The sequence below is a fragment of the Rhea americana genome, unplaced genomic scaffold (genome assembly GCF_003343005.1).
Source record: "Rhea americana isolate MKP2758 unplaced genomic scaffold, rheAme1 scaffold_529, whole genome shotgun sequence".
In the NCBI taxonomy this organism is placed as follows: Eukaryota; Metazoa; Chordata; class Aves; order Rheiformes; family Rheidae; genus Rhea; species Rhea americana.
The window spans coordinates 76,489-90,962 of record NW_028186678.1 but is presented as its reverse complement, the minus strand read 5'-3'; the positions used below and the strand labels follow the sequence as shown (position 1 = coordinate 90,962).

General features: G+C 40.5%; 1 protein-coding gene across 2 annotated transcripts; it reads right to left on the bottom strand.

Moving 5' to 3' along the window:
* Nucleotides 1–443: 443 nt before the first annotated feature.
* ASXL1 (ASXL transcriptional regulator 1) lies at nt 444–12,543 on the bottom strand. Of its 2 annotated transcripts, XM_085318253.1 has the most exons (11): nt 12,466–12,543; nt 9,990–10,098; nt 8,737–8,857; nt 8,564–8,661; nt 8,125–8,218; nt 7,664–7,816; nt 7,048–7,211; nt 6,846–6,942; nt 6,304–6,409; nt 5,241–5,856; nt 444–4,552 (listed from the first exon to the last, which is right to left on the bottom strand). In XM_085318253.1, the coding sequence occupies exons 1-11, from the start codon at nt 12,519–12,521 to the stop codon at nt 1,613–1,615; spliced, it is 4,554 nt and encodes a 1,517-aa protein (XP_085174379.1). In that variant the 5' UTR covers nt 12,522–12,543; the 3' UTR covers nt 444–1,612. The 2 variants fall into 2 exon arrangements, with proteins under 2 accessions (XP_085174379.1, XP_085174380.1); XM_085318254.1 differs by lacking the exons at nt 9,990–10,098; nt 12,466–12,543 and having other exon boundaries at nt 8,756–9,237.
* Nucleotides 12,544–14,474: the final 1,931 nt, after the last annotated feature.

The following is a 14,474-nucleotide window of genomic DNA, read 5'->3' as shown; positions in this document are numbered from 1 at the left end:
AAAAAAAAAAAAGTAAAAAAAACAATCCTTGCTACTGTCTGCTTCAATAAAACAGCAGTCTGCCGCCTTCTCCCACTGAAGCAATTCACTCTTGAGAAGTAATTGCTCCAGAGAGGAAGAATCGTGTTTTTGCTCTTGGTCAATCCACGGATGCACAAGTATGTTCGCCTTTTTGCAATACAGTTGTAACAAAGCTTTAGGAGACTCTGTTACAGCAACAACTGGCAACTAGCACAGAGAAACAGCTTAGAGGAGCGAACAGCAAAGTACGCTCAGCTTGGCTGATCCCAGCAGGTCATCCTCGAGCCTGCACAYCGCAATCTACCTGCACAACACAGCACGGAGAGCTGGGCAGAGAGGGAGGTCGTCAGAACCAAGAGAGACACCTTTGCATGTTGAGCCTCACRTTAGGCAAGACAGAATACAGTGGCTCTGACTACAGATGCAGATTAATAACTAACACCACTTTAATGCAATACTGCTGTAGAGCCTGAAAAATCAAGGGGGAAGGAGGGGAAAAAAAAAACCCTTCATGTTCTATGTACATTACATCCATTTACAGAGTTGGCCAGTACTGTGTACAACATATAAATACATGATCAAACAGATGCATAGAGGATACTTACAGGAGCCAAATAATTCACTTTATACATCCAAGAATGAAAAGATAATAATAATAATAAAAAAAAACACTGCTTTAAATGTTAGATGATCATCACACAGATGAACAGCTCGACACTTGCAAGTGGTCAGATGCTGTTAAGGTCCTCGTTGTAGGGCTGCAATACGGAGAGATCACTGGCCACATAAATGAGCTTCTAGGAACCTTTGACTTTTCACACTAATCGGTAGCAACAGTTGGCCAAAAGAGGCAGTCACATCAGCTGGTCCAAGAGTGCAGCCAGGCACACAGTTCCAGAGGCCACAGAGGTCTGGTTCCTCCAGACCAGCAGACGGCATTCAGCTGGCAGCTACCACCTTTTGCTTCCTGCATCCTCTAAATTGGCTCCATCCAGTATATGGTTAACTGTATACGTCTCTACAGTCACCTGCAGAGCGCTTTACTGGTTCCTATGTTCTGCTGTAGCATTCAAAGACTGCACAGAATCGTCACCTGTGGAACAGCTTTTTGTTTACACTTACTGTACAGTGGTACTTTCCACACAAACCAAGAATGGAGATGGCAGAAGGGGAGAGTGGAAGACTGCAGGGCCTAACTTAGCTCAGCCCTTAAATAGAAAACACCCTGTTCCAGTTCCTTTGGATGTAAAGGTTTCCTCTACAGAGGGTCCAAGGATTGCCACAGCAAACTGCCTCTCAATCAGGTGTTAGCCTCAGCATGTGCACCAGAGCACAAACAGTATTTCCATGATAGCATTTAGCAGAAGGATTGCTCAACTGGGGCACAACCCACAGATATCAGAGTAATTGTGAGCAAGAAAGGGTTTTGCACTGTAGTTTTCAGTGGGAAGGCAAGTCAACTTTCCTCACCAAAAAACAAAGTGTAATAGCATTTCTACTATAAACACAGTATTTTGTGTACAGGTTTTAGGAACAGTCATTATCAAAATACACACACTGAATATACAATTTGTCCCATGGCCATAATTTATTATCTCACCACAAGGCACAATACACAAAGCTTAGAGGGCCCTATACAGTCATCATGACAGAACGCCCCACAGCCTTTACACATGATCATGGCTTTAAGGCTGCATGAACATTTGAACGATATTTCTTCAACACTGCTGCTGTTGGCAAACATCTGCACAGAAAGGGATGTATTATGGTTTGCAGCAAAGTTCGCTTTGTGGGTTAGCTGCATCATGCTTCCAGCAAGACTTCTGGGAAAAGCTGGAGTGTTGGATGAATAATTAAAGCTGGTGGAATTAAGCTGCAGCTTAGAAAGCTTCCCATAAAATGCTTGCTTGATACTGAGCTGAGAGGGTATGGAAGAAGGCTCCAAAGGATGATTGTGTCCTTTTCCTGCTTCTCTTGAAAACTTGAAAAATGGCAAGTCTACAACCAGTGGAACACTTTGCAAATGCTCAGTTAGCTCCACAGGGTTTTGTGCTGTATCCTTCCGATTCTCTACATTATTCTTGGCTGGGCTGCCACACGCCAACACATTCTCATTTTTCATTTCTCCCAGGGTGTTTGTGTGCTGCTTTGAAGTCCATTCTTCCCTTACAGCTGGCATTCCTTCTCCAGATGCACAGCTCTTGGTCAGAGGCAACTGTTTGCTGGGGGACAAGGTTCCCATGCTTGAAACTTGATCCGAAGCCCTTGAGTGATGTAGTCTAACACTGGAGTTGCAAGGAAAACCAGAACCAAAAAGTTTTTTGCCTTGAACTCCAGTATAATTTTTATTGACTGAGGTGTCCCCTGTCTGATTTGGTCCAAAAGAAATTATATTTGGAGATAAAAACGTAGGCCCTATAGATGGATTTACCTTCTCTGGACTTTTACTTGTGATGACACTTGTCAAGGGGTTGTGCTCTGGCACCCGATTGACCTCAGATAACTCCTTTTGCTCTTCAAAGCTATAAGAAGAAAGTGTTCTTTCCCTAGGGCCCATGTCTTCAGGCTTCTGAGAGGCACTCGCCCCATTTGCCTGTTGATCYTGACAGCTTAAAGCTGAGCCAACTTTGGAATGCTTTTCTGGAATAGATGGATTCTCCATACCGCCTGTTCTAGGCAATGCTGTCGCTGATCCGCACTGCTTTTCCTGGGGGTCTATAAAAGGTCTTGTAGAGTGCAAGTCTTCACTCCTGCTTAGGGCACTTATCTTTATTTCTACATCTTGCAAAGATTTGTTGCCAAAATAACTGCTGCTACACCTCTCTGCTTGCAAGAAGAGGCTGTCTGATTGCTTCTCCAGAGGTGACTCTGTGATTTCCAGCTTGATACTGGAGTGAGATACTGGGAGAACTTCTTCCAGTGGAAGGTCCCCCTTAAGCAACTGCATCACCAGCGGGTTGTTGGTTTCAACAGAGGATACGGGCCGAGCAGAACCCGACAGCACATGCTGCTTCTCAGGTTTTTGGGGCAACTGTGCTCGTGGCCCCCATCTCTGAGGCAGAGGTAAGCTGCTCATCACTGTGACTGCGGGGAAATCCACAACACAGGCAAGACTATTTGTTTCCACAAATGATTTAGATCTAATTCTATCACATCTCTTAGCATTGCTCTGACAGGAGGAATCTTTCCCAGCTGCCTCCCTCAAACTGACATTTCTGAAAGATACATCCATCTCTATCTTCTCACCAGCTGCTTCAGCTTCAAAATCTGAAGCTGTATCTGTTGTTTCACTGTGCGTACTCTGTACGTCATCTTCTCCATTTGTCTTGAACTCTTGAGTCTCTCTCAATGGCTGACATGCATTTTCTGGTTCTGTTCTGGGTCGCTTCTCCCTCAGCTGTGGAACTTTTTCAGAAGCATCTATCCTATTCTGAGAAGGGAAATCATCATGTAAAAAGGGTTTCACTAGAGTCTCTGTGTTCCATTTTTCATTATTTAGTTTACTGTCATTCTCTTTCTCTGCCTGCAGGTGTGCAAAGTTACACAGTGCAGGAACCTCTTTCTCCATTACAGTAGTCACTGCTTTTGAGTTATCACCATCAGTGATACACTTTTCCATAAATGTTTCAGAGCCATTAAATCTAAATCTAGGTATCATTTTTGGCTCATGGCATTCTTTACCATCTGATGACAACTCTGGCAGAAGACTAGGACAACTGGAGGAACTTTCCTTCATATCAGAATGATAATTCAACTGTACTATGGGAGAACTAACATCTTTCAGTCCTGATACAAGCCAGCTGTCTCCCATAGGACTGATCACAGTTGCTTGTACCTGAGAACAAGACAGCCCATTTACTGGAGAAACCATACATTTCAGCTTTGTACTTTGCCTGTCCTGTGATGCAACACAAGGGGGATTTTCGGTCCTTACATCACAGAGGAGCTGTTCAGGGGTCTCCTGCTGCTCAGAAGTTGCACTGTCAAAGGATGACCCAGTCAAAGCATCACAGACCTGCCTTCTGGGTGAACCATCACCAAGTTGAACTTCCCCTGAGCTGGTGTCTGCAGTGCATTCCAGAATGCTGCTTCCCTCACTCTTTGAAGAAAAGAGGTCCTGTCTTGAAGAGATGAAGGAATTTACATTAGCCACCTGAGTGGTCACCTCAGAGACAGCCTTTTCTCCATTTAGATGGAGAGACGACAATAATTGTGTTCGTTGTAGATCTGACGAACACTTTCCATGAGTTCTCTTTGATCTCCTGTGCTCTGTATGGCTACTGGATTCTCCTCCGCCACCTCCTTTGTCAGTGCTTCTCCCTCCACCTGGACCACCCCCACCTCCAATGGCGGTGGCAGCAGCTTCTCGCTGGGCTCGGGCTTGCAAAGCACGGGCTTTAATATCTGCGAGTGTTCTGGCCCCGGTCCTGCCCCGGCTGGAAGGCTCCGTGTTGGGGATGATCCTGGGGCATATCTGGTAAGCTGGCTGACCTTTAACCACCCAGGGTGGTTTAATACGTGAAAGTTGAATCTGAAAGAAAGAAAAACATTGTGTTCCAACACTTCACCATTTTATAAGTATTTCTTCACTGCAATTCTTATCACAAGAATTCAACAAAAAAGTTATAATTCCTACTAAAAGACAAATTTTAGCAGAAAAAGAGTAGCAAGATCCCTATAACCTCTGTTTACATGCTCTTTAATGCAGTATGCAGAACTTAATGCTATTTTATCAGAGCAAGCAGACAAATATGAAACGGGTGGTTTACATTAAGTTATTTAGAAATCAAAATGGTCTCTTTTACATCAAGATGATTACCGTGAAGCCAGTAAGATGGATACCTCTACTCAAAAAGCAAAAAGTCAGAAGGAACACCCAGATTCTGCACCAGCAAACTGAAACTGAGGAAACTAGACAAGTTGAAGTAATGATTTGAGAGCTAGTTCGAAAAGTGATTTCTGTATCCACAGAAATGCAAACTAACAGAGTAAGTCCAGGTTACCCTATGCTCTTGTGCAAAGACCTTGGAATGATTTTTCCCATTCCTCTCTTTGCCTGCCTAAATATGATAGCAAATGGTAGTAATTAGAGTAACCTAGCCAGCTCTATCAATTAAACATTTTTGTGAAAGTGATGACCTCTGACATTTTAATAAAGTTGTGATGCTACTGAGTAGGACAGACTTAAGATAATGAACAATTATAATTTTCTTTCCTACCCGGATGGGTGGGACTTTTGGCTCCTCTTTAGTAGGCTGTGGCTTTTCTGAGTGAACACTTTCAATTGTGTTACGAAAGGACTGACGATCTTCAAGCCGTGGCTTCTTTTCGGGGAAGGAGGCAGAGGCAGCCTCCTCAAAGCATTTCCTCTTCTGATCCTTTGACTCCTGAGCTAAGTTCTCCTGGGGCAAACTGGGAATTCTGTTTGCAGTTGCCAATGACAGATCTTCTGATTTACTGTGTAATTTGGAAGTCTCTGGAGAGAGATGCAATTCTGAACTCTCCGACTTCAGTACTATAGCAGAAGCACTTGTTAGATCATCTTTCTTTAGATCTATCTCAGGTTTTGTCTCCTTATGAAACGAGGAATCTGGTAGCACGGAAACAGTCTCTTTGTCAGCCTCTGTTTGCTCAGGTTCACGTGCTCTATACAGGCTCCTCCTGGCTCTGCATCGCAGATCTGCCCTGGAACGTTTCTTGAAGTGCCCATCTCTCTGCCGTGTAGAAGGACCACGCTGTAGTCTTGTTTCTCCTTGAACAGACAATCCTGTCCTGTTCTCAGCATCTTCTTGCACCAAATTCTGCTCCTGGGATTCTTCTTTGGTCAAGCCTAACCTATGGGGCAAACATAAAACTAGTTAAAGTCCACTCTCATAGAAGCATATGATCTATTATTCATAGCTCTGCTGTCACTGCTATGCATAGTAACACAGATTACAAAGCATCAAAACCTCATTTAATCAGTCTGAAGAGATAACCTATATATTTGCTACCCTGCATTACTGTCACAGGGAACAAGGAAAACTAGAAAATGTAATGATCTGTTATGGAAAACTAATAATATTGATTTGTCTTGAAAACAAAAAACAGATGGGTTATAAAATCCTACTGTAAATCAGTCATTTTCACCTAAGGATTTCCCTGCAGCAAGTCTGAATGCTTCATTCCACAACTGATTTTTTCAGAGGAGCTGATGATGCTTCTTCTCAGCTATCAGGAAGCAGAAAGATACTCCAACATCTGCCTTCGATAAAACAGGAACAACGAGGTGAAATTACTTACTTTTGTCCATAGTAGTCCTCAAAGAACTTCTCTTTCCATTGCTCCACTCTCTTTTCCTTTTCCATTTCCTGCCGAATTCGAACTTGCATCTCATGAGTGAATTCACCTACAGGAAAGCCGACTGAAGTTCAGTTCTAATTTTGCAATTTTTTTTAAATATACATATTTTAGCAGCTATACATACAAACAACAGATTTTCTGTTATCACATTGTTTTCCACTCTAGTATGGAYCCATACGTTCCCTGCAACCACTTAAGGGCAACAGTCACACAGCCTCAAGTAAGTCTGAATATCATAGTTTACCAGAAATAGGCCACTACTTAAGAAAGATAGTAGTATTCCTTTACACCTCTGCCACCTTGTTCTGAAGAACCGAAGAAAAACACATTTTTAACTTTAAGAGATGAGAAGTAGGCAACATATCCAGAGATAATGAATGTGAATGTAGTTCAGCTTTCCAGTAACTATAGGAGAACAGCAAAAAAAGCCTAAAAAATGAGAACTCTATTCTCCACCTAACTAGGAAAGCAAACCTACTCACCATCAGCTAGTCGTTCTCTCCAGCTTTGAGCAGCATGGGTGAAGAATTCATTATTCAGAGCACTGCCACTGAGACGCATTAGCCCATCTGCCCCAACCTAAGGAAAAAAGAAGCGTAACRGACAGAAAACATCTGCTTCAGCTCTTCTGTAAGCAAGAGGTAATATGGGGAATGGAAAACACCAAGTGCTGCACCTTCCTACCTGTCTATCAACTTCTGGAAGGAGGTAAAGAAGCTGCTGCTGGAAGTGTGAWGGGAGTGCATTAAAGGTTCTGGAGTTTATAAGAGCTCGCAAGTTTGTATTGACAAGAATGGAACCAGGCGTTTCAAAGTCAATATCTTCACTCCTGTTTCGCTTCATTTGCCCTGTAGTTTAAAGGCAGGCAAATAAAATTAACACTTTTTTTAATAAAAATAGTCACCATTGTGGACATAAAACTCATGCCACCAAATACTGCAGCAAAAGGAGCAGGATATATAAGAACAGACTGTAGTAATCAAGTATGAAGAAAGGTTCTGTCAAACTAATTAATAATAGAGATACCTCTCAAATTTTGATGGTTAGCATGATCATATCAGAGTTGGTCACAACTGTCACATGAAGTACACTTCTTGACACTGCTTATCAGATTAGGCAGAGAGCTAAACAATGGTCTCGCTACAGTTTGGAGAGGAAGGTCTGGCTTAAGAGCCTTAAGATTGCTATGTGTCTTCTGAAGGAAGAGAACCTGGACATTCTTTCCTCAGAAAGAGGCAGACATCAACACTGCCCCCTTTTATGGCCAATTATTCTCCTGACTTTAACCAGAAACACCTACCAGCTGTGGGCTTTCGGATACCTCTCAGCAGCTGTGGAGGATCTCTGTTTATTTCTGTTCTGCTGCGCATGGTGGTGTTGCACAAGGCCAAAGAGCTGCTGCTACTGCTGGATGTGCTGCTGCTCTCTCCATCAGCATGCCTCCCTGTGAAGCCTAAGAGCAAAACAATGTCACAAAAGATGCAAAGAACAGCAGAAGCCCAACTTCGAAAGTGATTTTAGCATGTAAGAGTTACCTGCTAATAACAGATCCACTGTTACTGGGTACTGCCCAGTTACTAACAATTTTGATTGAGATAAACAAATAYAGTCCTTATCCAACAGCACAATTCTATAGTCATCTGTGTTCTCAGCAAGYGTTAAAGAATTCTTCATGCAAGCTTACACAGACAACTAGGAACTACTGATTAAAAGCTATCTATGTAGTCATCAGAAAAATCACACAAACAAAGGAATGCTCACCGGACGCAGACTCCATGTGTGCCCCATTTACTTTCAGTGGTGTTAAGACAACACGCGGCAGCATTACACCAGTCTTTTTCTTTTGTTTGGTTGTCTGTGGTCCAGAAAAGAAAACAACATCAATCAAAGACATTATGGAGAGCCAAGATAATCTTCCAAGCAGCACATCTCCCAGTTAAAGAACTGCTTTGCTCCCCAGTTAAGTCTTCAAGCGTCACTCATTAACAATACTTACTAATAGCACAGATGATTCAAAATCATCTCCCTGGAATATGATCCTCACGCTACTAAGTGACAAGTGATTGCTAAGAGACAACCCCATAGCTCTCTGAGCCATTTATGAACACCTAACTCCTCTCACACTTAACCAACTATCATGCAGTAGTGAAAGCTCTCCTTGAGAGGCTTTGTGATTCCCATTATTCCCATTTTTTCCTACCTGTGAGGCTGTTCTGTAGCTCTCCCTGGCAGTAGAGGGTCCCTTGCTTTGAGACTCAGTGGAACAGGAGGCATTAGAGGAGGTTTCATCAAGAGACACTGGAAGAGGAGTGCACTCAGTCAGACATCAAAGTAGATGCTTATAGTTTAAGATTAACGTTATCAGACACTTACCATCATTATCACCACTCACAGTGCTTGCTTCATTGGACTCGCAACTTTCTGCATCTGCTGTATCCTCCAGCTCCTCCCCTTCTGGCACAGACAGATTCCGAGACCATTGCAAGGCATCCTTCTAAATGGGCCAAGCAGAACTCAAATAACTACAGTTCTTCCCTCCCAGTCACTATGAGTTAAACCAGCGGGAACAGACAGCTCAGTGGGTAAAGTTCAACTTTCTTCATCTTCCCTATTTAATCCACTTTTGCAGAAAGATATTTAAGTATTCTTGAGCTCCTAATAGGACAGAAGTAATCAGCTTCATTTAAGTTAACCTACACTGTCTTTCTAGAAAGAAGAAAAACCATTAGCACACTTCATAGACATTTCCTAGATGAGTAACTCAAATATATTCATAACAAGGTCAACTATTGTTTGCCTCCTTCTCACAAAAAAGTTCAACAAGTTTTCTAATAAAGAGAAATGTCTTTCTTGCTGATAAAGAACAGATAGCATCAGAGCAGCTTGACACTAAGATATCAAGCTTAAGAAATTTATTAACTATTTGTATAATCAAAACCATTTCAATTTCATCCATGTTCAACAAAACATAATTTAACAAAAAACTTTCTGACAGTAGAAAAAGGGTGCAAGTGAAATAGCTAAGTATCAGCTTAATAGACAAATATCAAGGAATCCACCAGTACAGAACAATACAAAAGGAAAGACTGAGACCAAAAACATGTCAACAATTAAGATTGTTGGGACAGTAAACTAGAATGAAAAACATTTCAGGCAGACCTCAAAATCTGAGGAAAATGGTGATGCTAACTCTAAGAATGCAATGAAACACAAAGCAAACAACCAGAAAAATGAATATACATTTTACTAACAAGATTTTACTTGTAACTACACACTTTCAGACCAGTGTAATTTATTGGTTGACGGTATTCCCTTGTAGCTGGTGGAAAAGGAGTGAACAGGACTATTCTGATAATCAGCCACCTGAGTTGAACACCAGATACTGAAATAAGAGGGTTTATCTTGCTTCTGCAATTCAAGTAATATATATATAAGAATTTATCACATATGGCTGAAAGGTGCATACTAAAACAAAACAATGAATTCCAGACACTCTTTCACATGATGATCACACATGCACCATGTTCAGCTCATATGATGTTCAGTGACAGTTTAACACTCAGCTATGCATAACAAGTAGAACTCACACCTTACCCCTCAATTGAGAGCAGGAACTCAAAATGTACCTTGAGTGTGAAAAGGCTGATGCGTCCAGGCAGTTTGTAAAAGAGTCCATCACCTCCCCTTGAATTGGAATGAAGCATGGCATTGAGACAGGCTAGGGGAGAAGTGCCACTGAAACAYGGAAAAATAAGAGAGGAGTCAAATTATAATTTAATAAATAAATAAATAAATAAATGGCCTTATCAAGAAAATAGCCTGAAGGATCTGTTTAAATTGCTACCTTCGGTCAGCTAAATGATGCCAAAGATGATACTCATTAACTTTACGRACAGGTATTTCAGTCAAAACAGCATTACTGTTTTCCTTTTTGACCCACACATTAGCCTCAACACATCATAGTGCAGCAGTCCGCAGAAAACAGGAAATGTTATGCTAATTTTAAAAGTTACTCTCAGTCACTCTTAGATGTTTCTAACTTTTGGTACTTCTTTCCTCTCTTTCACTGCTGGAATTTTTCAGGGTTGAACTGATTTTTTTACTAAAAAAAAAAAAAAGACTGACATAAAGTAGTAGCAGTATAAAGGTGCAAGGATAACAAAAATCATACACATACATGTTTCTGAAATGTCTCTCCCTTGATACGTCACAAACAAAACTGCACTAGCATATTTAAATATAAAAGTTCTGAGGTGCTAATTTGGCACGTCCTAGGTAACTCCCTGGTTTTGCCACTTGTGATAAAAGCAGCCATCCTACGCTCACACTGATGGAAGATCTGTGCCACATAATATCATATTTTCCAGTAAGTTACATATATACATGCACAAAGTTACTTGGAAAAGACACTAAAGCAGTATCAATCTCATTATTGGAAGTGAAACTGRAAACTGGTTTGAGACAAAATATTTCAAAGAGAAGCATTTCTCAGATTGAAACAATTTGTTTCCACCTCTGAATGTATTTGTTTTTTCGACATTTCTTCACAAACATTGGCAACAGACAAAATTACTCTGCACTGTTTTTAGATGCTATATTAAAAAAAAATCCAGTCTTTTGTCCTGTTACACAGAGTTTTCCCTTCTGGGTTTAACAGAATGCTTCAAGTAAGCTAACCAGTCCCAGAGTAAACTTTTAGAATGGAAAAAGAATAGTTTCCTCTGAAATGGCAGGAAAGAGCAAACAGTCAAAATGTTCATAGGAGCYAGAATTCAGTTACGGGGCTGGGCCCAAATGCCCTGGCTAGAGCAAAAGCCACATAGGACCATGCCCCTTCCACAGGGGGACCAGAATTCCCTACAAACCAGGAAAACACTGGCTCAATATTAACTCAAAGGGAAAACCATCTCTTCTGTTGTCAACTATTTCCTTCAGGAAATAGAGTTTCAGGAAGACCTTCTATAAAAGTACCAAGAAAATCTGCCACATATTTAGCTAGATAGGGTCATTGCCTGTAGTCCATAAACAATTACACTCTGAAGAAAGCAGTCCTTTCTTACAGTGAAGAATTAATAATAGAGAAAGGAAAAGCAGATATTTCAGAGGAAGAACATAAACCTCTAAATAAACAATTTAGCTTTATGGGATTTAACTTGACACATGTAGTAAAGGCTAGCTTTTAGTCACCTGTTGTGACAGATGACCCATCAAAGCTGGGAGAACACCAATGCATGAAAACCTTAATGCATGAAAAGAGACTTGCTAGTACGTTTAGCAAAGATAGCTTATGAACGTAGATCTTCAGCTATCTGCTTAAGTAACAGGACATACGATGGAATAGGACTGATAAAAAAGATGCAGAATATTGATTAAAACAGAAAGATGTATGAAGGTTTCAATTAAAACCTATCTAAATTCTACTAGGAACTGTGAAACCGCTACCCATAGCCGTACTACTAAAAAATCTATTCGGCAAGAATCCTGAGTAACAAGCGGATGTTCCAATAGCTCTGATATCAATGCAACAAAACAAGCTGGCACAGTTCCTCTCCCTCATGGTCCATGTCAAGAGCCATAATAGTGTCAGCCATACCACTACAACGCTCTAGAATCCAAGCAGAATCCAGCATACTAATACAAAATAGAGTTTTTCTTAAAAACTCCCCTGAAAGTAACATCTGCACTAGAAAYGAAGCATTAGGGGGGATGGAACTTAAACTGCTACCAAACTAGAATTGCAATAGTAGAAACTACTGGAAGCAACTTGTATGAGAAACATACAAGTGGTGCAATACAACGCAGAGGTTTGATCTGCAACAGGCCTTTATTTTACAGTAAATGGATGACGGAGGTTCTGCATGTGATCAAAGAAAAAAAAAAAAGAAAACATTCCAGTTATTGTCAAGGAAAATCAGGCAGAATATACTGTCATCCCAAATCACTATGCTGGAAAGAGAGGGGAAAAAAAAAGAAAAAAAGAAAAGAAAAAGTGGGTTGGAGATGAGAGGCAGAATTGCACGAAGCAACCCAAGCCTTTACATGCAGCCTCCCCCATGCTCCACACACACACACTATGCTTTAGACAAGATGATCAATACTAACCTCATTTCCTTCAGTCCTTCAGCCTCTATGACCTGCAGAATCTGTTTTGGGGTCATAGGAGCATCAGAGTAGTTTTCCAGCACCTGAAGAGACAGAAACACCAGTTGTCAGTACAGAATTTGCTTCTATATTCACAGAATTACTCCATAAGCTGGGATTCAAAACCAACAATATGTCTCTTAAAGTTTTATTTATGTACAAAAGGCATGCTAAAAAATTCAGACCACCTCAAGATAGTAAAGATACTTGCTAAAGATCATAGTAAGTATTACAAAGGGCTTTCCTTCATCTCATTCCTAATTAACTGAAATACAAACACGAAGAAGGAAAAAAGCAGCAGAAATTGGCCCTGACCAACCCTATAACATAAAAGCCCATGGAAGCTTTACCAGACATCAATACGCATTAGACCAAGCTGTTACCACATACAGCCTTCAAAACTATRTAACGGTTCTTTCTACCATATATACTTTCTTAAATCTCTATACAGCATTTTGCTGGTGACAAAAACATTGCTGCATAACAACACAGTTCAATAGTGTATTTTCCTTGAAATACTGCATTCATTTCATCTTCATTCCATCTCAAGAAGGGTACCACATGTAAAACTCTGAATTCTTCCCAGAGAAAGACAGAATTCAGAAAAGAACAATAACAACAGAGTATGTGGAAAAAAATATGGTTAGAGACACTGAAAAGATTTGGATTGTTTGCTTTAGAAAGTAAATGAGTAACAGGAGACATCAAAAAGGCAACGACTTTAGTAACAGCTCATTCTTTCATATTACATAAGAACAGAATCATTACTCATGTATGGAAAAATTAAAGAGGCTATTAAAAAAAGGTTTTTTTCTTAAGCCTGTGAAGTTTTCTGAGCAAAAACTCACCAGGATTCAGAAAGACTGCTAGATATTTCTACAGATAAGAAGATTGCCCAGATAAATAGGAAGCAATGAAGAAAAGTAAGTTGCAGTAAACACAGTTGATGTAAACTATATTTCTCTTGGAGCAGATCACCCTACAGCTGCCTAATATGCACTGCTTCTTGTGCCTTCCATTGGAATAGCCAGTGTCACTTTCTGAATGCAAAAAGATACYGAACTCAATAAACCTCTAGGTCTGATGTAGCATGAAGATTTCAATATAAGCATTTGACAAGGTCTGAAACACCCAAGAAAAGCAGCAATGGCTATTCAATGTGGAACTTTTTGATCATAATCATAGACTAAATTCCCCTAACGTAAGGGCTACAACGATGCACAATCCTGATTTCATTTGTCACCATGCTTTAAAAGAGTCAGCAACACGATACTGTCTTTCAATTTGACTTGTGCGAGAAGCCAACGGAGAAACCCAAATGCCCCTTTATATCAGCAGCATCTAGAACTGAGTCACTGCAGCAACATGTGAAGGCATAAAGCCTGCAGTCTGTCTTGGGGAGTTGCATTAGCAAGACATTTGCAAATGAACTTGTGCAGGGCACCATTTGTATTCCCACACTGTCTCCCAGTCTCCACAAGCAAATAAACCCAACTTCTGTGTTACTGAGTTCTGCAGTTTGACAACATTTTGGCATAAAAGGAATTTCTTAAATCATATCCACCCTAAATTTTTCAAATTCCTGAAGATCGCAAGAATCCATGGTGTTAACCTGGCAGAGGACAGAAAATTGAGAACTCTATAACTGAGATAAAACATAATGAAAACACAAGAAGTTTAAAGAAAATATCAAAGAAATTGATGGACCATGTTGAAACAGAGTAAACAGTTTTAATTTTGAATCAATATAGCTCCATCATTTTTTTCCTACGTCATTCAAAAACCTCCATAGGTTACAGTTTTTCTACGCTGCCTTCACAAACTGTCACCCTCCATCACTCAAATGAAATAAACATCTGACAAGGGGAAAGACGTCACTTGAGAATCAAATGCAAGGTCCATGAAATGGAACAGGCCTGTTTTGAAAAATAAGGAAATTCTTCACAGTTTATAAAACCTCTCTCAAGTGT